A 27,112-nucleotide genomic window follows, 5' to 3' on the forward strand; every position below is an offset into this window, starting at 1 on the left:
CTATTATTTAACGCACCCTACTCAACCCGGTAACGCTTAGAACATCACACAACTAAGGCGAAAGAGCCATGTCCACTGAGTTCTTTCTTTGTCATGAGTTACTAAGGGGGGGGGGGGGGGGTGGGGGGGGACTTATATACCAGTCCCAGGTATACAAGTCCCCCCACCCCCCTTAGTAACTCATGACAAAGACTGGACTCAAGGTGCGTGGCTCTTTCGCCTTAGTTGTGTGATGTTCTAGTCGTTACCACTCAACCCAAACAATTACGGTGATGTTTCAAGTATGATAGCGGTGAAGCAAAAACGTCGACTTTGTCACGTTTTTGGGCTGAGAACACTTTGGTGCTTAAACATTGATATGTCGCTCATTATAAGATTAAAGTTCATCTTTTTTCGGCAGTGAGGAAAAATTGCATTGACATTTTGGAGGGTTACAGCATGGACCCAAATTGGGATTTCGTTCGTCTATCTGACCGAAAACAGGTTCAATTGTCTTGCGGTGTTCCTCTATATACGTGGAAGCCTTCTCTATAACATTACGATGGGCTAGAGGGTCGAGCGGATGAAGCTCGCTGGGATCGAGGTCCAAGTTGAAGACAAGGGGTGGGTCATGAAACGTAGACAATGCGCAATCCAGGTTGTAATAGTTTTCATATTTGGGCACCCCGTGCACACAACTGCCTTTCGATAAGGAAAATACAGACTGCGTGCGATAATGGATCTGCATCAACATAATGCAAGTTTACATTACATTTACATATTGGTTAATATTTCACCTAAAAAGCAAAATTGCCAAGTTGTCAAGAAGCTTGATACAGTTAGCCTGTAGGCTTTTCAGATATTGCAGTGTTAACTTCCATAGCCTACTTATGGTGATGCTCAATACATGTGGGAATACAGAAAAAATTCATAAAGATTTCATTAGACGAGACTTTTTTAAATATTAATATACAGCTTTGTGAGCTTTAATTGCTATCTCGATTCGTTGTCGTTTGCTTGATTTCGATAATTAATCAGTTACCAGAGGCCTAGGGCTCACCTCTAGGAGGTCGACAATATGAAGAGACCATTGTGTCATCATTTCGTTCGGTTTGAAATAGCGCCCTGGAAAACTTTGGGCAGAACATACTCAGAGAGTGTTCCACTTAAAATCAAGTTTCTTTTCCAACCCGATTTGGATTCATTGTTCAGTTCTTTGGAACTCATGTGGCCATTTACTCGCTGCAGCTCTGTTACGTCACAGCTGTACTTTTTGTTGTTGTAAGTTTTAAGCTTTATGTAGTAAAAATAAATTGATCAAAGACAAACCAACCAAACCTTGTATGACCCCATCCTCACAGCCATGATGACATCAGAGCAATAGTAGATGATTGTTCTGTCCCAGCTTAAATCATCATTGCTTAGTAACAATTTAGTTATCGATTTTCCATCCAGAAAGGAAGATACGGAATGGATGCCTGAACGATATAAACAAAAGCTAAACTTCACCATTGACAATGCGGTCTCGATATTTATAAAATCAGTAGGTATTGGTTCGTTTTGAATCTTTAACCTTGGATTAACAAAGCTTTCTGCCGCACCGTTAACTCAGTGGTTACACGCCCGACTCACGCAACGCTGCGCGGTTCGACTCTCGGGGTGTGCACTTGAGTAACGCATTTCAGGACTGCTCTCCATTCAGCGGCACTTAGTGAATGCAATAATTCCCCGGCAACAACACTTCAGCAATCGGAAAAATTCGTTCTGCCAATAGGCGTCGGAGTTTAGGTGTATTTAGGAGCCGGAATTTTTGATTTCGCCCGCAGTCGAATTGGAAGTCTGAAATTCTTTTAAATTGAGAACTTTGAGAAACCTCCGTTGTTATCGTATACATATGTGTTTTCTTTTTTGTGTGCTTTTTGTATTTATTTTTGTTATATTTTTTTGTATTTTAAATGACAAAATCATCATTCCCGTAGGGTGGCAATTGACTAGTAGACCATATGGTTGTCTCGTTGCCTCCCTGTATAACTTAGCCTACATGTTTCAAACAGGTAGCCTACTGTTCTTGTTTTTGGAAAATAAATCATTGATTGATTGGAAAAACCTGAACTGGATTGGATTCGGATCTGATGTTTTCCCAGTTGATACTTTCAGCATAGAAATGTTACACTTTAGCCTACTTGGCACAGTTGTTATTTTCGTGTACTTCTAAGGTTTTTTCCAATCAATAACTAATTCTTTCATTTAAAAATATCCTTTTTTATGGCAGGGGTAAGGAAGGGATTGATGTTGTGGTATGAAAAGCTAGGATGATGTTTGCGTTCGTAGTGGAGTTTGGTGCTAATATCCGCAAATATTTGTAGCAGAAGTGGAATTTGGAGTCATAGACTTCGTCGGACTGGAGCAGCAGTCCAGAAAACCTGACACCGCACACCTCTGATGGATATTGTGTTTAATTGAGTTGGCTAAAAAAAATTAGCGATTGTAAAGAAAGTTTTCAGTATCCAGTTTTCCAGGCTTGATAGACAAGTTTATTGGTGAAAGTTGGTACAGGTAGGCTAGGATAACTCCACCACGTGTTCAGTGACGTTGTTTGTGTTTTGAACTTCGTATTCTGAGTCTTTAGTTAATGAGTAAAAGAAGTTGTAATAATCGTGTGTTTGGCTGTTCAATTGAATTCAACTTGAGGCATGGACAATTGGACATTCCTAATATCCGTGTCCACAGTTCGTTTCATACAATATCCTACATTCTGGGCGGTAAGCTAAAGGTTTAAAGTTTTATTTACAAAGGAAGAACTTGCTATCGTATACCTGCTACTTCCAATATTGTGGGGTAACCTTGGTACTTGTCACAGCATGACTGACCTGTCCAGGAGAGATGGTCCCAGGCCACCACGCTATGGAGGGCACTCGAAACCCACCCTCCCAAGTGGTTGCTTTTCCCCCTAAACAACAACGAAAGTCTTATGTCATGTTGAAAGGATTCACTTTTAACGTTCCAATCAGCTGATGGGATAAAAACTGCACTCATTGTTTCCATGTCAACGGGCCACTTGATTGATTGGTTGTAATTTCACTTGAAAGTTAAAGCCATGTCGTGAACGCAATACACAAAACTTCTTCGACCTGGTCCTTCGAATATGAGACCTCTGTCAGTCCTACACCTCGGCCCAGTTCACGTGCTGGACGTTCTCACACTGGCTCTTATGCGACCGGTTGTCATGAAAACAATGAGTTTAGTTCCTGACAGGGGATATCCCTGGTTCCTGATAAGATTGTGATCCACTTACGGGCCTCACTATGTTTGACAACGTGTAGAAACGGCCAAAAGTTTTATTAAGTAAAACAAGTTTGTTAAACTCGGTTTTGTAGGCTACGTCATTGTTGCCAGTTTTCCAATATTTTGTACATCATTGTTGCCAGTTTTCCAATATTTTGTACATCATTGTTGCCAGTTTTCCAATATTTTGTACATCATTGTTGCCAGTTTTCCAATATTTTGTACATCATTGTTGCCAGTTTTCCAATATTTTGTACGTCATTGTTGCCAGTTTTCCAATATTTTGTACGTCATTGTTGCCAGTTTTCCAATATTTTATACAAACAATTGGTCATGTCCGAACGAGCCCCACTGTTCGAGTCCATTCAGACACTTTGATGATACTTTTTAATGCAAATGAGTTTTCTGTACGTTGTTGTAGCTCTTTCTTTCCTGGTAGTGTAAGCTTGTCATTGATGTAAGTGTACGAAACAAGGAAAAGTTTTTAATATAGACGAGCACATTTTGCAGAAAATGAAATAAAGTGAGTTGTATCCGATTGGTCCCGCACTTCCACAAGCACAGGTGATCAAATGAGGACTTTAAGACATTGTTAAATAAAATAAGTGAAAACGACTGAGCATGATCGCCACATCTTTAATGAAATCATAAAGGGTGATATGGCGCAAAAACAACACTGGTAAGAAAATTTAACATCAATAGAAGTACAAACATGTGATAAGATAATGATCAATGAGCGGACAACCTTTCAACAGTCCAGCTGTTCCACCTTCAACACAGAGGTTGTCCTGAGGGCCATTGTCTGAGAGAAAAAAGACCAGAGTTTTCTCATCCAAATTGTGTCTTTTTAACGTCTCCACAACTCCTCCTACCATCCAAGACATTTCATTGATCATGTCTCCATATCGACCTGTTGTTTCACAAATTGTTTTTATCCTGTGAACTAATTGAGATATAATCAGGAATCGACCCACCTGTTATCACATTTCCATCGCTTCCATTTGCTAAAAGAGATATTGGTTATCTTCGAAAATTGTAGACTGGGCGTTCCAGTTGCATGGCAGTAGAAAGCGTCATTTCAAGTATAAACTGGTCTATACTATTATTTATGTCATAACCTTATCCTTATCCCATCAATGGCCCTACATATCGCTAAATAAAACAACAAAAGTTAAAGATAAAGAATTGGTAGCCTAATGAATACATTGCCATTGTTCCAAACCAAGTTATTTGCTTGTCAAAATGCACCGTATAGGCCGTAGGCTACGGTTTAAATATTTACATAAAAAGTTATAATTTAATCTCTCCGAATTGATGTTGACTTTGACACCATCACTAGTATTAGTCTATTATAGACGTTACAACTGAAATCAAGCAATAAATCCCTTCTTGCCCAACCTCTTCGTGATGTATTGCAAAATTGTGGAGAGCAAAATGCCTTGGCGTGAGCTTGAGGAAAAGAGAGGTATAGAAGAAAGTCGTTGTTCTTGTTATCCGAGATGAACTTGATCGCATCATCTCGGACTCGTTCGGACAGTGTTGAAGCGTTGATTGGTTGTTCGTATATGTCGTCACCATAGTAGAGAAAGCACTTTTTTGACATTTCTTTAACGGAATACTGCAGATCGAAAAACAAAATGTTATTGTAGTTGTTTGAACTAAAGTTTCGTGTTTGCAAATTATTACATCACTATCACGTATTTGTCAGACGCAACAAATTAACTTGTCAATGCTCAGCACCACGGACCTCAACAAATCGATTTGGGCAATAAAGCAAAAGTTGTTGGTAGGCACCAGCAATGATAAGCATCAGCAATGATAAGCACGGCCTGCGTGATGCTCTAGGCTACGGCCGTGTGACACACGATGAAGATGAAGATAAGCAGACTTATCGGTTTCTAGCGATTCTATTCCAAAGTACGTCAGCACTAGACTGTTGTTTTTGTTTTTTGTTACTGATTATTATCTTACCACACTAATCAAACAGACTCGATCACCAACAGTTAAAAGGCACAAAATTACCAACATTTACCGAGTTCCCCTTTGTACCAGGAATATGGGAGCGCCTCAACAATATTCTGACTTTACCCAAAAAAACTTTAAAATAACAAAGGACATGATCCTTTGCAATCGATTTTCCGGGGGACAAAAGAAGAACACAAAGACATAACACAAAAACATAATATTTTTTTGTCATCTGACATTTTCCTTCCTTCTAAACCTTCTCCTACGGTCAGAAGAAAGAAGAACCAGTTAAGACTCTCTCTTCAACCGCCCCTCAGCCGTCCTTGATGGTATGGATGACTGATTGCAGCGGTGGGTTTCCCCAAGGGTGTAACAACCCATCTCTAGCCTTCCCTTTCACCCATCTGCAATGGCATGATGCCGGAAGAGTGATTGCAGCGGGAAAGCTTTAACCATCCCTCTTCCTCGTCCCACTCGTCACATTCTAATACGAATCTTTCAAATACTACAAGCCGACGTGCCTTTTTTTCATCGCAGAGCCAGTGATAACAGAATGGAAGGAGATTCCCAACGAAATCAAATCCATGGTGACTTGGAAGGTGCTTTCCATCATTTGGTTTCGCCTCGTTTATTCCTGTATGAAAACAAAACTTGTGACAGGGAAGCATCACCTTTTCACTTTTTTCTTGATCAATTAGGCATGCTGATAGCGTTATGAGCGCTTAGGAGTAAACTCGCGTATTTCCTTCGCAAGATGGTGGAGGCTACATGACGCCGTGACAGTGACACCATTCTGCAGTTATTTCAAATAGAAGTAGTCTATAATATTATACAAAGCTATTAAAGCTTCTCACTTTTGAGAAATTAATAATTGTAAGTCTTCTGTTTATTTTAGAAGCTCAAGAAAAGCTTATATCAAAATTTACTATGACGTTTTAGCTGAAACGAAATGAACACTTAGCGAAATGAACACTCTTCAAAACCAACATAAACCGAAGTAAGTGAAGATGAAAAGAATGCAACATTTATTAAGTCTTTAGACCATTCATAGAGTGCCGTGCAATACATCTCTAAATTTGCTGTATATTGTAATAACCAATAAGCAACCAAGCAATCCTATGACCAATTAGCCAACCTTAAACTACAACCAACCAATCGATCAAAAGACTTGTCAATGTAAACTAAACCTTTAACTCACTAACCCATACTATCCACAACGTTGACATCTTATTAATGTATCAAACCTCTAAAAAAGCCACCAATGAATGAAAAGTTGGAAGACCTACTCCTCAATAAAAGGAAGAAAATAATAAAAACCTACAGTTTCAGCAAGAACGAACACAGCATTTAGAATAATCTGGAATCGAACCAATAGAAAGACCTATCTACCACAACCAAAGCTCTCTTTCTATCTGATCCCATCAAGCAAACATTTTTACGAAAAAACATTAGAATGATCCACAATCAAACCAAGAAAGTTCAACAAACTTTTATAGAGCAATAACTTCATTGAATGGCCCATATGAACAAGTTTGCAAACTTGTCTTTATCAAAAACACAGTGGGCTCCAAGCGCGGTCAAACCGCTGCCCGCATTGTTCTGGAGGAAGATCCCAGGGAAGGACAGCAAACATGCGTTGACTGCAAGGTCGAGTTTGATTTTTGTTCAAATTATTTAACCTTAAGACTGCTACAGTAGGCTACGGATTATGTATAATTGGGGAAATTATAGCGTTGATTAATCAATTTATTTTTCGAATACAGGTTTACAGGCTTGGCCGGAGCGATTGGTAAACTTAAGTTAACCCAACGTTTTCATTTTAGCCCTTTTTAAGGTTATTTATTGTTTCCGATGATTATGTGACTTATGAAGAGATTTTAGCACTAAGAAACTGTTTAAAACTGTGGCAACACCGAGAAATGAAACAAACAAAATCTGTAAGTTGGCCAACGATTTGCAGATAGGCCTAAGGTTGATGGACAATTTGACAAGACAACTTAACCTACTAATGTAGATAACTGATAGTGATATCTTACAAGAGACCTGAATTCCGAAGTGTTGCCAGCCCGGATAAAGTGACGTGTAATCTTGTATAATAAATTATGCTTTATCAAAATGGTGTCCGACGTTTTTTTCGTAAACAGTTTTTCGTAAAACAATTGTTCGTAAGCAATTGTTCGTAAAATCAATTCTTCGTAAAGCAATTCTTCGGGCATGCAATTGACCGTAATACTAATTGTTCGTAAACAAATGTTCATAAAAGTTAGGTTACAGCTTTGTTGTGTATCGCTACGGGTCATTGCTTTTAGTTTCGACACATGGTCTGCGGAAAGTTGCATGGATGCTTAAGTATTCAATGAGGCGTAAACTCTCGTGCTAATTAAGACGTGGTTGTATCTTCATGGAGTGATAGAGAAGAGTTTGTGAAGTACAGTGCGTTAGTGATGCAAGCCGCGCCGCGCCGCGCCGCGTACGCGGCCGCTTTTGACTTTTTCGCCGCGTGCCGCGCCGCGCCGCGTGGAAGGTTGAAATGACAAAGCCGCGCCGCGCCGCTTGCCGCGTAAACTTTCAAGAAATTAATTTTTCGTAAACGTAAACTTTCAAGAAATTAAACTTTCGTAAACGTAAACTTTCAACTTTTCAAGAATCAGCTATGAAACTTCAAATTTAAATTGGAAACACGGATCAGTTATTTTTCCCTTCGGAAACCCTAAGATGGAAAGCTATGCAAATGCAAATTGCAAATGGCTTGCAGTTGACAGGGTTTTAGGGCTTGCTTGTCAGGGAAGCTGTACGAATGTTTTTGGTTAGTAGCCTAGCTGATAAGCTCAGTTACCAGGCTATAGGCCTAGCGCAACTACCGCATTATTTACTATATCAGTTAGCCCAGTGAGTTCAGGCTATAAGTTTTACTCTTGTGTGTGTAGTTCATATAGCCACTGGCATTATAATTGCATTATTGCTTACAAAAAGTGTTCAAAAGTCCTGATACTGGATCCAGGAACATTCTATTTGTCTTAGTTTGTATTATGTCTTAGAACTTAGATGCATTGCTGATAAGAGAATATGATCTGGTTAGCCTGGCCAATTAGTGCACAACTGTATTGGTACTAGGTTACCAGTTATATGCCATGGATGCTTTTTCCTACAATTGACTTTCTAAACAATAACTCGTTAAAATATTTTTTTTTAATTTTGTAATTTGCGGTGTGCGGTGCGGTGCAGTGTCAAAGTTCCAGATAAATTGCGGTGTGCGGTGCGGTGCGCGGATAGATGAGTCAGTTGCGGTGCGGTGTGCGGATAAAAATTTTGGGTTCGCTGCATCTCTACAGTGCGTTGTTATTGTGTTGTCTGACTTTAAGCGTTTCGTTCAATATACAAAAACCTATATCTTAACGAAGTATCTCCTGACTTAATAACGAGGCAGAAGTAAGAATACAACAGAAGTTTTGGCGACGAGGATGGGATATTCGTTTTAAGCAGTGAGTTGGTAAGAAGTTAACGCAAGTTGAAATCGGTTTTTAAAGTGAATAAAAATGTCGAACAAAGAACTCATTCAACTGATGAAAGAATAGCTACTGCAGCAACAACTGCAAATTGATCGACAAAACGAAGCTCAACAACATGCATTACAGCAGCAGCAGGAACAACAGCAGCAGCAGATGCAACAAATGCAAATGCTCACGAAAGCTTTAGAAAAGCTTGGAGAACAAGGGACAACTACTACTAAAACAGAGAGTAGTTCTGTTATTCCTAACTTCAGCGCATTCGATCCGTCGAGTGAGTTATGGTCTGACTATCACGCCAGATTCAAAACATTTTTGGGAGCACACTCTGTCCCCGAAGGAAAGGCTGCGCAAGTTTTCTTGACAAATCAAAGTGCAGTCACATACAAGATGTTGCAGAATCTTGCAGCACAACAGAGCCCTCCTGTGGAGATAAACAAACTTGTTTTAGAACAAATAACAAAGTTCATGAACGACCAATACGACCCGAAACGTTTTACGATACGAGAAAGATTTAAGTTCTGGAGCGACATGCACCGCAAGCCAGGCGAGTCTATCAACACGCTGGCAGCTCGAATACGACAGGACGCTTCAACATGCGATTTTTCTTCTATAAAGGATGCTCAAGATGAGGCCATGTGCACACGCTTTATTTGCTCCGTCAGCAATGAAGCGGTGTTGAAAGCTTTGTTCAAAGTAGACGCGGAAGAATTAAGTTTTGCCAAGGCCATACAAATTGCCTTGGAGACAGAAGATGCTGCTAAAGTAGCAAAAGAGACAGTTTACGGATCAAAGCCGTTTACACCTGGCCAAGTTAACGCGGTCGAGGAAAAGAGACAATGGCACAGAGGACAAACTAATTCCTTTAACCATAGAGAGCGAGCAGATCCGAAAAGAAACTTACAGTGTGGACGCTGCGGGAAGAAGGGCCACACTGGAAAAGATTGCCGTTTCAAAGATTCCATTTGCAACGACTGCAACAAGAAGGGACATATCGAACCGGCATGTTTCAAGAAGAAACTGTAGTGATCCATTATTTCATCATATAAATTCCCTTTCTTTAACTAAATGAACCATTTCAAACCATGCGTAATTTCCTAAAGAATTGTAATTTTCCATTGAATCTGCTCCCGAAGTCAATAAGAAAAAGGGAGCTGATGATTATAAAATGACTTGTTCGCATTTGGCGAGAGCTCTATCACATCAAACCAGCTCAATTAGACAAAGAGCTCTATCAAATCGGATCAGCTCTATCACATCAAACCAGCTCAATTAGACAAAGAGCTCTATAAAATCGGACCAGCTCAAGCAGAGCTCAGTTAGACCAGTTCATCTCTCAGAAAAACATTAAATTGATTGTTTAATTAAAATGTAATAACTCGTGATAATGTTTCACTATCCTGTAATTTCATTATTCTGTACTGTTTAAATTCAAATTGTGTTATAGACCTACAACATTATATGAACACCTTCTGATAACTTAAAATTATAATTCGAATAACAATAATTGTGTGGAAATTATTTCATGGAGTCAGATAGCCAAATTAGATAATGGAGCCAAACTAGCTAAATTAGATAAATAGAAATTTCATCAGGTAGTCAGACAGCCTTACTATTAATTCTTATCAACAAACAACAACCATTAAATAAAATATAAATAAAATCGTTACTCACACTTTTATAAGTTACGTATAATAATTATAACCACATTGGTGACCTCGCACGTAAATAGGTTTGAAAGTAAAAAGTTAACACGATTCTGGAATCTGGTAAGTACATTATGCTACAAAATTTTTATTTCTATGTCAATAAAAAAAAAACACGAGCTCATAATTAGTTTGTAAAAACATGTCACCTTTTATGATTTCACGCGTTGGTTTTCCAACAATTTTTCTGATAGCGTATTGTAGCCTACTTTTTAAAGCACCATGCCAGCAATTTATTGCTTGTTAAACGTAACTGATTGTTGTTGTTCGCTCAATAAAGCGAATCGTTCAACGGCAGACTACTCATTTCAGCAGCCGATGTCGACAATCTGATTTATGCCGAAGCGCCATTTGCCAAAGTTAATTTTTTTTTAAACGTTGCTTAGATAAGCTGATTGCCAACAAGTTGCCTTTGCAGGGAAACATAATTATGTAATTTTTTGTAGTATTATCGCAGGGTCAAATGTTACTTAAATACTTAGCTCATTTTAATATACTTTTTTTGCAACTAGCATGCAACTAGCATGCAACTACATGCAACTAGCATAGAGATTACGAGGTTCGAACCTCAATCTCATTTTTCTACAGACGTACATGTGCAGGCACAGCTCTGCAAAGCGTTATGGTGTCGCTTCCAAGCAACCATCCGTGAGTTTGTGCGTCTTTTTACTCCGACAAGGAGATCTCCGAATAGGAGAAATCATTGTGAAGACTTTGCTTCACCACTTTGCCACCCTTATGTTCTCAGCTGAAGCATCAGTTTGTATAACTCTGTGGCGCAAAGACACGGGAAATTATGCGAAGCCACCCAAAGAGGTTGTAGTTTTCGTGTGCCCCAATTTTTTTTAATATTACTAGGAGCTACCATGATTTAAGAAACGTTGTTTCTGTTTTTTGTTTGCATTGCACTACTGTGTATGCACAATTTTTTTTTACCCTGTAATGGAACTTTTTGTGTAAGCTTGCTTGGCATTTGTACATATATTATCTTTTGTCTCTTGAGAAGGCAGAATCGCTGTCACGTGTGCTGGTGCTGAGATCGACAAAACAGCACTATCCATCACACTTAACTTTTACTCAGCAAAACAATCCATTGATGATGCCAGTCTCTCTCGACTCAACTGACACTATATAATTTCTTCCATTTGTAATTTTGTATCGAAATATGGCTGATCAACGTTGGATAACCGTTTTGTAGCAAATCCCTGAAAATCTTCCCGACAACCCATAGGGTTGACTGCAAATCTTAGTGTTCAGTATTCACGTTGCATGAACAGTTTTCGATGTTTTAGTTATGTTGCTGTATAACGTTTTTTTCGTCAACAGTGCTATTATCGCCACCAATGATGTCACACGCTGTGAACAACAGTGATGGACCTTCGAACCCCAGAAATGTAGCTAAACAACAACCTCATCAATCAGTGACGTCATCCGGCGAACAGTCGACGGGCAGCTCATGTGATTAAAAGCTGCAAAACCTTGCGTTTACGTTGTATTTTAATATTGTAATTACGTAACTTTTTACTGTAGTGTTTGTGTATTTTTAACAGCGCCAAGCTGTTGTGCTGAGACGAATGGTCTTAAGGATTGTCCACTCCAGCATTCGTCCATTTGTTTATTTTGCAGTCTGCAGAGCAGCAATGTAGGTTATTTTTGTTTGTTCTAAATACATGTGACTGTTTAATCATCCTATGTAGTTCTTTGCAGGACAGTACAGCGTCTTCCAGTATAGCCATCTCAAGTACGCCTACTTCGGAAAGAGATGCATCTCAGTCAATGGCAATTCTTTTTCAAGTCTCTTGTAGGCTACAAGCTGGCCAACCTGCTTTTCAAAAGCTCTTGCCTATACACTGTAGGTTATATAGCTTCATCGCAAGAAAAATGCAAATGTTGCATTAATACGAAATCGTTGTCTTTTTCTCCACTGTCTGCATCTTTTCCAATGCAGATCCAGTGGTTGTCTATAGGTTGTCTGCTAAGCGTTTTTGTTTATTGTGTATGGTTGAATATGACTGCGAGTGGCATGCAAATGCGCGCATCTAACGGTTGGCATGGCATGTTACTAACCTATTTAACCTATGTTGGGCAAGCATGCATATGTCCACGAAACATTACTTTCCTTACTGCATGAAACAACCGCATGGTTTTGAATCATGTAGCCTACTGTATCTTTTTTTATTTCTGTGTTTTGTTTGCAGTTGCTGAACGACTGTTCAAACTTATGCACATTTACGATTTTGTGAATGGTATTTAGACCTGTCGATGCCTATGTTCTTTTGTTTTAATTAGTTTTGTTCGCCTTTCAAATCGTATCTTTACATTTTGTACAGGTCAACTTATAAACCAAGTCGCTAAATATTTTAAAGTTGAACTTGTAATCAATTTGCTTTGCCTTTTTCAGAAATATTGCATCATATTCATGAACAACAGAAGGACGTGATTATGCGTACTGCCGCCTGAAACGAAAAAAGTGCTTCAGAGCCACTTGCAACCGACTCTCCAGCGCCTCACAGCGAATGCAAAGGCCGAATGTCAACGAATGTCACTGATCTCCAACTGCGATGATCTCTAGCAAGCAAAAAGCAAGACAAGGCTGCTGCTGCATTTGTATCAACTCAATCGGCATGGTCTGCTGTTCAACAGAAAGAGCCAGACAAACAATGAATGCCTGCTACGGTTTGCAACGGCGCTCACAAACAAAACAACCAATTCTTTTATGCGGTGGACTCTTCTTATACAGCACAAACTCAGACATTCCTTTGCGGAAGGCGGTGGAACCACGCAGAATCACTTCGCGACACGATATCACAAACACAACACCACATTATTATCATAAACACTAAACATACCTATTTCACACTATGTCTGTTACAATTGTGTTAACGTTTTAACTCCTTAAATTTGAGCTAAACTTGGTACCCATGGTTCCAATTTAGCCCAAATTTGGGGGGGCCTCTGTAGTGATCCATTATTTCATCATATAAATTCCCTTTCTTTAACTAAATGAACCATTTCAAACCATGCGTAATTTCCTAAAGAATTGTAATTTTCCATTGAATCTGCTCCCGAAGTCAATAAGAAAAAGGGAGCTGATGATTATAAAATGACTTGTTCGCATTTGGCGAGAGCTCTATCACATCAAACCAGCTCAATTAGACAAAGAGCTCTATCAAATCGGATCAGCTCTATCACATCAAACCAGCTCAATTAGACAAAGAGCTCTATAAAATCGGACCAGCTCAAGCAGAGCTCAGTTAGACCAGTTCATCTCTCAGAAAAACATTAAATTGATTGTTTAATTAAAATGTAATAACTCGTGATAATGTTTCACTATCCTGTAATTTCATTATTCTGTACTGTTTAAATTCAAATTGTGTTATAGACCTACAACATTATATGAACACCTTCTGATAACTTAAAATTATAATTCGAATAACAATAATTGTGTGGAAATTATTTCATGGAGTCAGATAGCCAAATTAGATAATGGAGCCAAACTAGCTAAATTAGATAAATAGAAATTTCATCAGGCAGTTAGACAGCCTTAATAACAAACTATCCTTACACTTAAACTTATACGTTAAATATAAACCTAAATAAAATGTAACCACAAAACGAACTGCGCATGTTAAGGTGATTTGTAAAACTAAATTGCAAAAAGTAAAAACCACTAATAATGTGCCTCAGCTCCAACAATGTGTTTCTATTGATAACATGATGTTTAGTTTTGAAGTTGATACTGGAGCTGGGGAGAATTTCATGTGTAAACGTCGTTGGCTGCAGCTAGGCAAGCCACCATTGCAACATTGTAGTTCGAAATTCGAGTCCGCTTCCGGACACAAATTGCCAATTATTGGCATTTTTCACCCGAATTCCGTTACGACAGAAGGCTCTAAAGTGAACTGTAACAATTTATCGTTTATTGTGACAAATGTAAATGATTTGAACTTACTTGGTAGAGATGCAATTTCTAAATTACAAATTTCTGTAGATGCTTTGATATCTTCTGCTGATACTAAAGTGTGTAATTTGATTGGTGTAAATCATGTTTTTGATAGCCTTTCCGCAGACACATCTCTCCAAAATGCTTGTAAGCAATTATGCAATGAGTTCCCTGACCTTTTTAAACCAGAATTGGGGTGTTTGAAAGATTTTGAGCTTGATGTCAAATTTAAACCGAATGTCAAGCCCGTGTTTTGCAAGCCCAGACCGGTACCATTTGCCATACAGTCTGATTTAGCCCAAGCGTATGACGCTGGCATTGCGAAAGGAGTTTGGAAGCCAACCCAGTTTAATGATTACGGTACTCCTGTGGTGCCTGTACGCAAGACAAAACTTCCAGGGCAAAGCACAGCATCCCTCCGAGTTTGTGGAGATTATTCCGTTACCGCCAACTCTCAGCTAGAAACACATAGACAACCTCTTCCTCTGCCGGAAGAGCTCATGCACAAGCTGGGAGGTGGTTATGGGTTCACAAAAATCGACTTGGCTGATGCCTACAATCAAATACCATTAAGTCCAGAAAGCCAAAAGAAGCTTGCTCTGAGCACCCATCAAGGAGTCTTACTCCAGATGAGATTACCTTTTGGCATCAGCTCAGCTCCTGGTTATTTTCAAGAAATTATGGGTCAACTCACCTCTGATTTGAAAGGAGTAGCCGTTTATCTAGACGACATTTTGGTGAGTGGACACAATGCCGAGGAGCATCTGCAAAACTTGAGAGCTCTTATGCATCGCTTGCAAGAAAAGGGTTTAAGATGTCGTCTGGAAAAATGCGCCTTTGCTCAACCAAGCGTTGAGTACCTGGGTCACCGGCTATCCAAGACAGGCATTGCAAAAGGACATAAAGTGGACGCAGTTTTAAAGATGCCACCACCAAACGATGTGTCCAGCCTGAGATCTTTTCTTGGTTCCGTGCAATTTTACAGCAAATTTTTGCCAAACCTATCTTCCACGACAGAACCACTTCACAAGCTCACACGAAAAGGAGTAAAGTGGCAATGGGAAGCAGAGCAGGAAGACGCTTTTCAAACTCTAAAGAAGATGCTCTGCGCAGATTCTGTATTGGCTCATTTCGATCCTTCTCTGCCTGTCGGCATATCATGCGATGCGTCAAGTGTCGGAATTGGAGCGGTACTTTTCCCTCGTTTTCAAGATGGCCAAGAACGACCAATCGCCAATGTGTCAAAAACATTGACAGATACGCAAAGGCGTTATAGCCAGATACAGAAAGAAGCGCTAGCAATAATTTTTGGATTACAGAAGTTCCACCAATATCTTTACGGAAGAAAGTTTATTCTAATCACAGACCACAAACCACTACTGGCATTATTCGGGCCAAACAAAGCCACACCAGCTTTAGCAGCCAACCGTTTGGCAAGATGGTCACTCATGTTGAGTCAATATGACTACTCAATTGAGTATAGGAAAACGCAAGAGCACGGCAACGCTGACGCACTCAGCAGGTTGCCTGCGGGAGAAGACGCCATCTTTGACGGAAAGAAAGAGGAAGAGAACACTCTTGTAGTGAGTACCATCAAAATGATCAACGCTCAGCTGAATCCAACAGAGCCTGGAATGATCCCAAAAGAGTCTCTCAAGGATCCAGTCATCTCAACGGTAATGAGATACACCAGGAAAGGATGGCCTGAATCAAAGACGTCTGAAGCACCAAATTGTGACGCATACTCGACAGAAGACTTCAGAAGAATCGCTCCATTATTGTCTGTAGAGAATGGTTGCTTACTTTATGGAGCCCGACTAGTCATCCCACGAAGTATTCACAAACAAGTCCTGGAACTTCTTCATCTTGGGCACTTCGGGATACAAAGAATGAAACAGCTCGCACGGTCAGCAGTTTATTGGCCCAGAATCGACCAAGACATTGCAGAAAACTGTCGTCAGTGCACTGCATGCTCCGAACATCAAAACAAACCGGCAAAAGCAATCAACCACCCGTGGATGTTGCCAGAGAAGCCGTGGAGTAGAATTCATATTGACCATGCAATTAATTTTATGGGACGCAATTGGCTAGTCATTGTAGATGCGTACTCTAAGTACCCTTGTATTCACCCAACTACATCAGTGGGAACGCAAGCTACAACTGAGCTGCTGGAAGAAGATTTCTCGCATTTTGGCTATCCACATACAATAGTATCGGACAACGCCACAAGTTTTAAATCTGAGGAATTCCAGCAGTGGTGCAAAGAAAGGGGTATAGTGCACTTGACAGGGGCACCTTATCACCCAGCAACGAACGGGGCTGCAGAACGGCTTGTCCAGTCGTTCAAGCAAGCACTAAAGAAGTCGAGCTTGCCACCCAAGCAAGCACTTCTAGAGTTTTTAATGCTATACTGAAGAACACCGCTATCAAGTGGCTTATCACCAGGTGAACTGCTTTCGGGGCGCCGCATTCGCGCCAAGATCGACGTTATGCTACCGTCACCAGCCCACTTCGCACAAAGTAAGCAAGTCAACAGGCAAGGAAATGCGGAAGCATTTCAGAGCGTGGAAAGACCTAAGTTCGAAGTGGGAACCCCCTGTTATGCGCTGTATTGCGGACCCCGACAGACACAAGATCCTAAGTGGGTCCCAGCTGTGGTAACGAAAGTGTTCGGTAGCCGCAGTGTAAACGTGCGGGTATTACCCCACGGTCCGACGTGGAAAAGGCACATCGAACAGCTACAACCGCGTTTTAACCATCCAGCAGATGAAGCAGATGTGGAAACATCCAATCCTGTCCAACAACCCCCAAGAAAGTCTTCAAGAAGACGTAAGCCAAAAAGAATGTTTGAATGTTAACTCTTTCACGGGTGTTCAGAGTAGAAGGGAGGTGTTGTGTATCGCTACGGGTCATTGCTTTTAGTTTCGACACATGGTCTGCGGAAAGTTGCATGGATGCTTAAGTATTCAATGAGGCGTAAACTCTCGTGCTAATTAAGACGTGGTTGTATCTTCATGGAGTGATAGAGAAGAGTTTGTGAAGTACAGTGCGTTGTTATTGTGTTGTCTGACTTTAAGCGTTTCGTTCAATATACAAAATCCTATATCTTACCGAAGTATCTCCTGACTTAATAACGAGGCAGAAGTAAGAATACAACAAGCTTTTTTTTAAAACAACAGTTACAATTGTTTACAAACAATCAATTAGGGTAGCCTATAGACGTGCTGTCCTGTACCTGTAGAGTGTAGACGAGCAGACAGAGTGTAGAGTCCCTGATTCAGAATGGCATTACAGTTTGTGAGCAGCGAAAAAGGAAAGCCAAAACTTTTGTATAGTGGCCACCTTTATTACAAAGATTATAGTGCACTTAACGCACAAGGGCAAGAAACTACTTATTGGAAATGTGAGCATTTTAATAAGAAATGTCCTGCACGAGTAACAACTGCTATGGCAGCCATTGTACAATCCAGAGGTGAGCACAATCATGCTGCAGATGCTGGTCATGTCGAAGCAGCAAAGGTTATGGAAAATATTCGTTGTGCAGCAAAAGACAGTCGTGATGCCCCAAGTTACCTCGTCTCAGCAAAAACTATTGGACTCAGTCAAGCCACGGCAGCAAAACTGCCAAGTGTGCAGAGCATGAAAAGGGCAGTCACCCAAGTGCGATTGAAGGAAAATGCAGGCCCGGCAATCCCACATTCTCTCCGTGACATTGTGCTTCCAGTAGAGTACAAGCAAACGTTTGCTGGTGTAACATTCTTGGCCTATGATTCTGGGCCTGGAGATAACCGTATGGTCCTCTTTGCCACTGAAAGAAATCTGCAGCTCCTTGCCCGTTCAAAGCACTGGTATGCTGACGGCACCTTCAAGACAGTGCCTTCACTGTTTGAACAGCTTTACACAATACACGGACTGAAGGAAAACACTTCAGTGCCTCTGGTGTATGCCCTGCTGGGGGACAAAAGGAGAGGGGCATACATTCATCTGCTGCAAAAGATCAAGGAGTTGTTACCTGCTGTTGCTATTCCAGAGACAATCATGACTGACTTTGAGATGGACATGGTCAATGCAGTAAGCAGAGAGTACCCACTTTCAACTCACCGTGGCTGTTTCTTCCATTTGTGCCAGTGCATTTGGAGAAAGACGCAATCAAGTGGCCTGAAGGAGCAGTACGAGACAAGTGCAGAGTTTGCTCTGAGGCTGCGCATGTTGTCGTCTCTGGCCTTTGTGCCTATTGATGAAGTCAGCCGGGCCTTTGACATTCTCATTGATGGGAATGTATTACCAGATGTTGCTCAGCCAGTAATTGCCAGTAATTGACTACTACAAGACACTTGGGTTGGGCGCCCAGATCGTCGTCAAGGGCGCCGTCCTCCAATGTTTCCAATTCAAATGTGGAACTGCTATGATGGCGTCCTCAGTAGCCTTCCCAAAACTAATAATAGCATTGAAGGATGGCACAGAGGGTTCATGTTCCAGGTATCTGCAAATCATCCAGATATTTGGAAGTTCATATCTGCAATCAAGCGAGAGCAAAACCTAAATGAGGTTCACATTGAACAGTATGTCAGTGGCCAGGCAGGACCCCCTTCAAAGAAGAAGTACAAGGACAGTGCAGAAAGACTAACTAGAGTCGTCCGAACTTGGCGTCAAGACCTTCAAGATGATGAAATTTGTGATTACTTGCGTGGAATTGCACACAATACTTCATACTAAACTTGGCTCGTGGACAATTTGTACGAAGTTACTCAAAGTAGTATTGGTAGTGTAAGCAAAGAATTGCTAAACACAGACAATTGTTGTATTCCAATAAATAACAAAAAAATGCGCTTTTTCATTGTGCTTGTTTGTTTGTGTCGTCGTAACTTGGTTATTCAGGAAAATTTGCATTACGCACCTTCATCGGAAATTGCAAGACAAACCTTGCTGTTGCGAAAAATTGTTCACGAACAATTCACCTATCACCTGTTTACGAACAATTCACCTATACGAAGAATTGATGTATACGAACAATTGCTTTACGAAGAATTGCTTTACGAAGAATTGATTTTACGAACAATTGTTTACGAAAAATTGCTTTACGAACAACTGTTTACGAACAATTCACCTACTGTATAACCATCAAAATAGTTAAACATATCTCACCTAAATGCCATTTCCCAACCATTCCGGTGACGTAACCATGCTCTTGCAGGATCTCTGCTATAGTTACCTCTGACTTGAGCAGCCCGCCACTGCTGTCCACAGAAAACACGCGACTTGAACCAGTAACGCCACTGCGTATTGGATACCGACCTAGAAAGGATTCAGTTTAGCCTAACCGTATGTCCATTGAAGAGACGCACATAGCATATCTGCCATACTACCCTAAACACAAAACTTCCTAAATCGCTGTGAAAACATACTTTATTTGTTTTGAAGATCATCTCCATTAAATGACTGAACGTCTAAATGATCAATCACAATCTTCAATCTGGAGTTTCGTCACAAATCGATTACATCCTATGTCGGCGCAGGTTCAGAAAGCACGTCACAAATGTAAGTCATCCTGGGTGAAGAGTACGCTTACCAGCACAAACTCGTTGTGTCTGTGTCGCGAATTGTGTCTGACATGACAGTTCAAGCCCCACATAAAACTCTGGAAACTTACAGACCCCGACACAAAAGCTGAGTTTGCTGAACTTTTGCTTCCAAAATTGAAGGAGTTCAGACAAACACCGCCGTACGCCTTCCGGCGTACACCTGACCCACGCTGCAGCCGACGGCAATGTCTGTTTCCGGTTGTCTACTCTACTTATGACTTAAATTTGGTACTACCCATTACTCGAAATCGATCACTAGGTAGAGGCAATTATCGCAAAGTTTCTTGCCCAGAGAAACAACAGCAAGTGCGGGTGGCTGTAGGGACAGGGTGGCTGGAGTCGAACATGCAGGCTCTCGACTGCGACCCCAACGCGCTAACCACTCGGCCACTTGCGGTGTGTCATTTAGGCATCTATGGAATAAACAAATCTGGTGGTGGAATGATTCAGTGGAGAATGCTGTGCAGGAGAAGAGGAGTTGCTTTAAGGCAGGAGGAAGTAGAGAAGCGTACAACAATGCAAAAAGAACAGCTAAACATGCCATAAACACTGCTAAAACTAAGGCAGAGAAGGAGTTTCATAATATCAACTCAAAGTTAGGCAAGGCATACAAGCTGGCTAAACAAAGCAATCAGGACGTCAGTAGGCCTAGTGACAAACCCACAAAAATGATGCTGGTGAACTCGACAAGAAAGAAAAAAAGGTTGCATGGAAACAACACTGGCGACTTCTCAATGTAGAGTTTCCCTGGTACCCCGATGATCTCTCCGATGAACTGCCTGTTGAGGGCCCTATCCCCAGTGTATTAATCACCACTGAAAGGACCGAAAGACCCGTCAGTATGATGTGCATGGGAATAGCTTTCGGACCTTCAGGAATAACGAGAAATTATGAAGTCAACAGGCAAATCTGGAGCAACTCTTATATCGTAGATCTTGTGGAAGCTATTGTTATCGAGGGCCGTATACCAGCAGACTGAGAAGAAAGCTACACCGTCAACTCTACATTGAAAAGGAGGTGCTTTTGATAGAGTTAATTATAGATGTTTAAAGTTGCTTGACTAGACTATGAATATAGTTGAAAGACAAAACAACTGATTAGGAAACAAGTGCAGATTGATGAAATGCAATTTTGTTTTATGCCAGACCGAGGTAGGCTACAACTAATATCATCTTCATCATCAATCAGTTCCAAGAAAACCACCTCGCAGTAAACAGAACTCTTTATAGCCTATGGCTTTTGTAAATCGCGAAACAGCCTTTGGCTGAATGCCAAGAAAGGTGAAATGTTGGGCCATGCGAAAGCTGTGTGATGAGGAATGGCTAGCACGGGTAGTAGGGTACAATCAATGTACTGTACTTGAATGCTACTTGCAGTAGCTGCTCATCAAGGTTCTGTATTGCGCTTGCTGCTATTCATCTTCGTTTGGGAAGTCCTGTTACTCGAGCCGCCCACTGGTTGCCTTTGGGAGCTGTTGTACGCTGACAACCTTGTCATTATCGACACCTCATTAGAAACACTCGTTGACGGAATCACCTTCTGGAAGAAGAGAATAGAAGCAAATGGTCTGAGATTAAACTTGGGAAAGACCAAAGTGATGATTTCTGGTCTCTACGTAAACTCCCTGAAAAGATCAAGAAAGCATCCTTGCTCGGTATGCCTGTGGAATCGGAAGAAACTCTATCTTTTGCACCAATTGCTCCCACTGGGTCCACAAGAATTGCAGTGGAATTAAAGGTCTACTCAAACCAGACCTACAACACGGCCCACTTACGGGCCACGCCGTAAGGACACAGCAAGACCAATTGCATGCAAAGTTGAAGTTGAAGACGACACACGTGACTTGGCAGCCGCTGACTTTTGCTACCTTGGAAATACCACGTCTCTGGAAAGGAATGTGAGCTTGCAGCCATAACGTAGTGAAAGTCAGCCTGGAAAAAAACCAGCGAACTCCTTCTCATCTTCACAAGCAAGCAACTTCCTTCTTCAATCACTGGTCACGTTTACTCCAGCTATGTGAGGAGAGTCATGCTCTATATCTGAAACGTGGACAACATGATCAAGCACCAGCAAGCGCCTGTATCGTAATTAATGACAGAGCGATTGTAAGATGGACCTGTCTGACCAAGCCTGAAAACAACATCCAGTAAGACTCTTTTACCCAAGCTCAAGATAAGAGATATTGATGAAGTTCTCCAATTGGGAAGACTTAGATAGTATGGACACGTTGAGCGTGGCACTATCGCAGGTCAGACTCATCAACATTTGCAGCACGGCGGGGTCAAGGTAGACCAAAAGTTTCTTAGGAAGAACTCGTAGCGTGACCTTGTTGCCTCAAACTTGAACCCAATAGACCGCGAGGTGTGGAGAGGAAGACTTCGCTCGCGACAGAACGGTTTCACATCCTTAGCACGACATTTTCATGGCCTGTATAATCAAAATGAAGGTTGCCATGGGTTGATGATGATGATGAATGAAAGCTGCCAGTTTCACAATTTTTAATGGAATTGAACTATTGACAGTCTTAAATAATTTTACAATGTCTGATAAATAGCCTAAGTGTTTGTAGGCATACTTGCCTATGTCATTTAAAAAAAGCTTGATATTGCAGAGTTAAATAGATCACTTAATTTGTCAAATAATTTGCTTATAAGATATTCACGGGTTTATAAGTAGATTATTTAACAAGAAAGTTTTGTGTTGTGAAATTTTGGGCTACTTTAAACGTTCAAAGGTTGCACTAACTTTAAATGGCTCTGCTGGGGTCAAAAATCAAAACAAAATTAACTCAAAAATGACGATACAGGTTGGCTACAAGTTGTATCACACTCTGACCAGACATTAAATCATGCGATGACGGTGAGAAAAGTTTGCTTCCAGAAGAATGACTGAAAGTGTTAACTTTAAAGCGTCATAAAAATAGATAACAAGGTGTGAACTTCACACAAAGTGAAAGCCTACCCCCCAAGCAATAGCTGTTATGGACAATTTTCACCAAATCAAACGTCATATAAAAACCGTTATGGTCTACTTAACCTAGCTGGCATCTTACGTCATGGAAATTGCTAAAAAATGTCCAAATATTGCACCATCGTTCGTAACACCTGATGAAAAATTGCATCATCGACTTTCAACACCTGTTTGAATTGCGTGACAATGTCTTTCATTATTGCGTCACAGTTACTGTCTACGTGCATTTGAGATATCGCAAATCATTCTGGTCATTCGTAAAATTGTTTGTTGGAAGTCAGTCGCATATTCAACTGTTTGCTTGGTGCTTGCTAGCTGGACGAAAATTCCGTCTTTTATCCAAGTAATCTGTTCTGTAGTGACAAGTTTTAGTGGTGTACCGTGTTGCATCGCAATTTCGACAGCCAGGTGCCTAATTTTACAGAAATACAAATTTGAATAGACGGTTTCAAAGGAGTGTTTCTTTCGGTCATTACATACAGACGAACGAATTCGGGAATCTTAAGTTACAATTTTCCCACGAAGAGATTATGGTTTACCGCTGTGACCATAAAAAATAAAAGACGTGGCTTGTTAGTTGGTAGGCCAAGAAGCACTTAGAAGCAAAAAAAAAGACGTGGCTTGTTAGTTGGTAGGCCAAGAAGCACTTAGAAGCAAAAAAATAAAAGACGTGGCTTGTTAGCTGGTAGGCCAAGAAGAACTTAAAGCAAGAAATAATAAAAGACGATTCTCTGGCTAGTGTTTGTACGGAAGCACAGGCAAGACAGAAAAATAAAAGACGTGGCTTGTTAGCTGGTAGGCCAAGAAGCACTTAAAGTACGAAAAAATAAAAGACGTTGTTGTCAGTTGGAACTTAGAAGCACAAAATAATAAAAGAAGATCTTGTTGGTTGGTAGTCTACAGAAGCAAAAGAAAATTAAAGACATTTCTTCTCAGTTGGTGCAGAAGAACTTCAAGTTAAAAATTAAAGGCATTTCTTTGTTGGTTCTGATGAAAAAACTACATTGACATTCATTGGCAAGATAAAAGATTAAAGACAATTGATCTGTGCTTGAAGATTCAAGTGGAAGAATCCAAGCAAGTTTTGTGGAACTTTAGGACTTCATATACCCGTACAACTACGGTATTGTGCATTTAAATTCTTTTTTGTATTTTTACGGTTTTTGCAGTTAAGTTTTTTATAACTACTGTAGCCTAATATAATTTGTGTGTTTGTGTAACTTAATTTTTTAATTGTTAAATTTAGCCCCAACATTTAATATGTTTACACTCGGTGGCGACAGGGACTCGGCCGCCGTCGACTCGACTGAGTTTAAGCCTGATGATGTTCTTTGCGGTCGGGCAGGCCATTCTGGGGAGGGACCCAGTAACGATGAGGCTAAGTCAGTTCGAGAGGCCCGGCATCTTAGAAGGGATATTTTGACTCAAATCGGGGAACTTTCTGTAGCCCTAGGTTCTTTGAGTGATAAGCAGGAACTGTTAATTTCTCGATCTAATTTATCTACTTTAGAAGAGAAATTACGGCATTTCCATGCACTTTTGAGTAAAATTTTTAACTCTGCAATTCTGGCAGAACTTCGTGATAGGGTAGATCCCGAATTTAACTCGTTAAAAAATAACTTCGAACAAAAAGTAAGTGAGTTCTCAGATAGGTTGGATGCTGACATACACCCTGAGGATAGCGCCTCAAATGTAAGCACTAGGATGTCTGAGAGCTCGTCACGGATAGTTGCACAAATTAACCTGCAGCTAAGACGAGAGGAGCTCCAGATACAAGCTGACGCCGAAGCGAAAGCTGAGACCATACGAGTTGAGGCCGAAGCGAGAGCTGCTGAGGCCGCTGCGAGAGCTGAGACCATACGAGTTGAGGCCGAAGCGAAAGCTGCTGAGGCCGCTGCGAGAGAGAGAGAGAGATATTGTTTATTTGCCTTTCTAATACGACTCGATATAAAGAAACACAATTACATACAAATCAAAATATGGCAATAGAAAGGTCTGGCAGCACCGAACAACCTTGCGGTTAACCAGTCAAGGTGCTGCCTGTCATCAGTCATCTTACATTGCAGCATCAGACATTATAACTGTATCAATAAAATATAATGATGGATGGAACAGTAGCTTCGAAATCGAATTGTATATATAAGGTTTTGTAGAATATTGAATCATGACCAGCTGGGAAAACATGAGCATATAATGAATCATATCGTTTAAGAACACAAATACGAGGTTACATGAGATAAAATAATTTAACTGAACGATTTTAACGATTTAATAAGAACTTAACAAGGTAATTTTATAAAGTTTTTTAAACAAAGCTAGGTGTTTGCTTTTAATACATTCATCCAATTCACTCCACAATTTAGTACCCCGATGTGTCAGAAGATTGTGTGCCACGGATTTGTTTATTTGTGGAAGAAAATACTTCATTTTATTTAGTTGTCGAGTGTTGTGCGAGTGAATATTATCAAGTTTTATAAAACGATCTTGCAATACAGGCGGTAGATTATTATTGGAAACTTTATGCATAAATTTTGCAATTTCGAGTTTGTAAATATCTTCACGTTGTAAAATATTCAAAGATTTGTATAAGCTAGTGACGTGACTGAATTTTGTACTTCTAGTGATTGCGCAAATAATATTATTGTGTCTTACGTCAACTTCCTTGATTAGTGTTTTACCTGCAGTACCCCATATAGTAATACCGTATTGAACACGACTATATACTAGACTATAATATAACATAAGCAATGTTTCCTCTAACACATAGTTACGAAGGCGATAAAAAATTCCGGAATATCGAGCCAACTGCAGCGACAAATGTTTAATGTGTGAGGACCAGGTTAGATTTTCATCGACATGGATTCCCAGGTACTTAACTGTTTTCATTCTTTCAATCACTGTTTGGTTTATACACAACCTGAAATTAGTTTCAACAGTACGCTTAGGTACTTTGTTTATTAAAATGTAGCTTGTTTTAGAGTAGTTTAAAGAGAGTTTGTTTCTTCGTAGCCAAGCATCAATTTTTTGTAGTTCAGTATTGGTTTCTGTTTGTAAAGATTCCAAGTCTTCACCACGTAAAGCTAGATATGTGTCATCCGCAAAAAGCACGGTAGAAAATTTAGACATTAAAGGAAGATCGTTAATATACATTAGGAAGAGAAGGGGTCCCAATGTTGAACCCTGAGGGACTCCACAAAGGATTTTTTGCAAGCTTGAAGCAGAATTAGACACTTTGGTATATTGGTATCGATTAGTAAGATAACTTTTCATCAGCTCAAGAGCAGTGCCACGTATTCCGTAGCAATGTTGAAGTTTATTTGTCAGTATGTTGTGGTCAACTGTATCAAATGCCTTTGACAAGTCAAGGAATATGCAACAGGTATAGAAATTTTTGTTCACATTGTTTAACAGATCGTCATACAGCGTGCTTATTGCCATTGCAGTGGATGTATTTTGACGAAATCCAAATTGTTGAGCACTCAAAAGGTGGAATTTTTCTAGATATGTGTAAATTCTAGTGTGAAGAAGCTTTTCAAATATTTTACTAAATGGAGATAGCAGTGATATTGGTCGATAGTTGGTGGAATTATGAGGATCACCTTTTTTATAAACCGGAATAACCTCAGCAATTTTTAAGGCATCAGGGAACACTCCAGTAGTGACGCACAAATTAAATAGTTTACTTAGGAAGAAAGAGATCACAGGGCTGGCATATTTTATAAATTTAGTTTCACAGTCAGATTTCCTTGTTGACTTTTTGTCTTTCAAATTAGAGATTAACTTATATATTTCTTCTGGACTTGCGGGATCAAGAAAAAGAGAGTTTTTGACACTGTCTGGAGACGAAGTTATATTACGCTGGTCTTTTGATTGTTTAATTAAAGGGAGCGGAGGCCATACGAGCTGAGGCTGCCGCGAGAGCTGCTGAGTTCGCACTCAAAGACGCACAGTTGAGGGCTGAACAACGTAAAGAGGTAACTTTAGCTAAATATCGATCAGAGGTGGGCTCCCGGCGTAGCTCTAAGAAGAAATCTTCTAGGCATTCCAGAAGTGAACATCAATCACAGTTTAATTTACATAACCTTTTCCAGACGCCTGTTAAATCTGTAAGTGGACCAGTGCAATCCACACGTTTTCAAGCTGTTTCAGGAGGTCTCGGGGCCGCGGCTAAGGGTC

General features: G+C 40.4%; 2 protein-coding genes across 3 annotated transcripts in view; one reads left to right on the forward strand and one right to left on the reverse strand.

Moving 5' to 3' along the window:
• Positions 1 to 376: 376 nt before the first annotated feature.
• The window catches only part of LOC145780705 (arylsulfatase-like), a 30,944-nt gene continuing 4,208 nt past the window's right edge, over positions 377 to 27,112 (reverse strand). Inside the window, 8 exon segments of the mRNA XM_082592325.1 lie at positions 377 to 721; positions 1,318 to 1,457; positions 2,796 to 2,822; positions 2,825 to 2,929; positions 4,010 to 4,174; positions 4,663 to 4,882; positions 5,751 to 5,863; positions 19,530 to 19,679. Coding sequence (XP_082448451.1) covers positions 377 to 721; positions 1,318 to 1,457; positions 2,796 to 2,822; positions 2,825 to 2,929; positions 4,010 to 4,174; positions 4,663 to 4,882; positions 5,751 to 5,863; positions 19,530 to 19,679 — 1,265 coding nt within the window.
• LOC145780724 (uncharacterized) lies at positions 8,144 to 13,927 on the forward strand. 2 transcript variants are annotated; one of them, XM_082592346.1, is made up of 2 exons: positions 8,144 to 12,293; positions 12,843 to 13,927. In XM_082592346.1, the coding sequence occupies exon 1, from the start codon at positions 8,892 to 8,894 to the stop codon at positions 9,759 to 9,761; it is 870 nt and encodes a 289-aa protein (XP_082448472.1). In that variant the 5' UTR covers positions 8,144 to 8,891; the 3' UTR covers positions 9,762 to 12,293; positions 12,843 to 13,927. The 2 variants fall into 2 exon arrangements, with proteins under 2 accessions (XP_082448472.1, XP_082448471.1); XM_082592345.1 differs by having other exon boundaries at positions 8,144 to 11,257; positions 11,768 to 13,927.

The sequence above is a fragment of the Aplidium turbinatum genome, chromosome 12 (genome assembly GCF_918807975.1).
Source record: "Aplidium turbinatum chromosome 12, kaAplTurb1.1, whole genome shotgun sequence".
In the NCBI taxonomy this organism is placed as follows: Eukaryota; Metazoa; Chordata; class Ascidiacea; order Aplousobranchia; family Polyclinidae; genus Aplidium; species Aplidium turbinatum.

Coding starts and splice junctions, on each gene's coding strand:
- LOC145780724 (XM_082592346.1), top strand. CDS start 8,892: ATGCAACAAATGCAAATGCTCACGAAAGCTTTAGAAAAGCTTGGAGAA.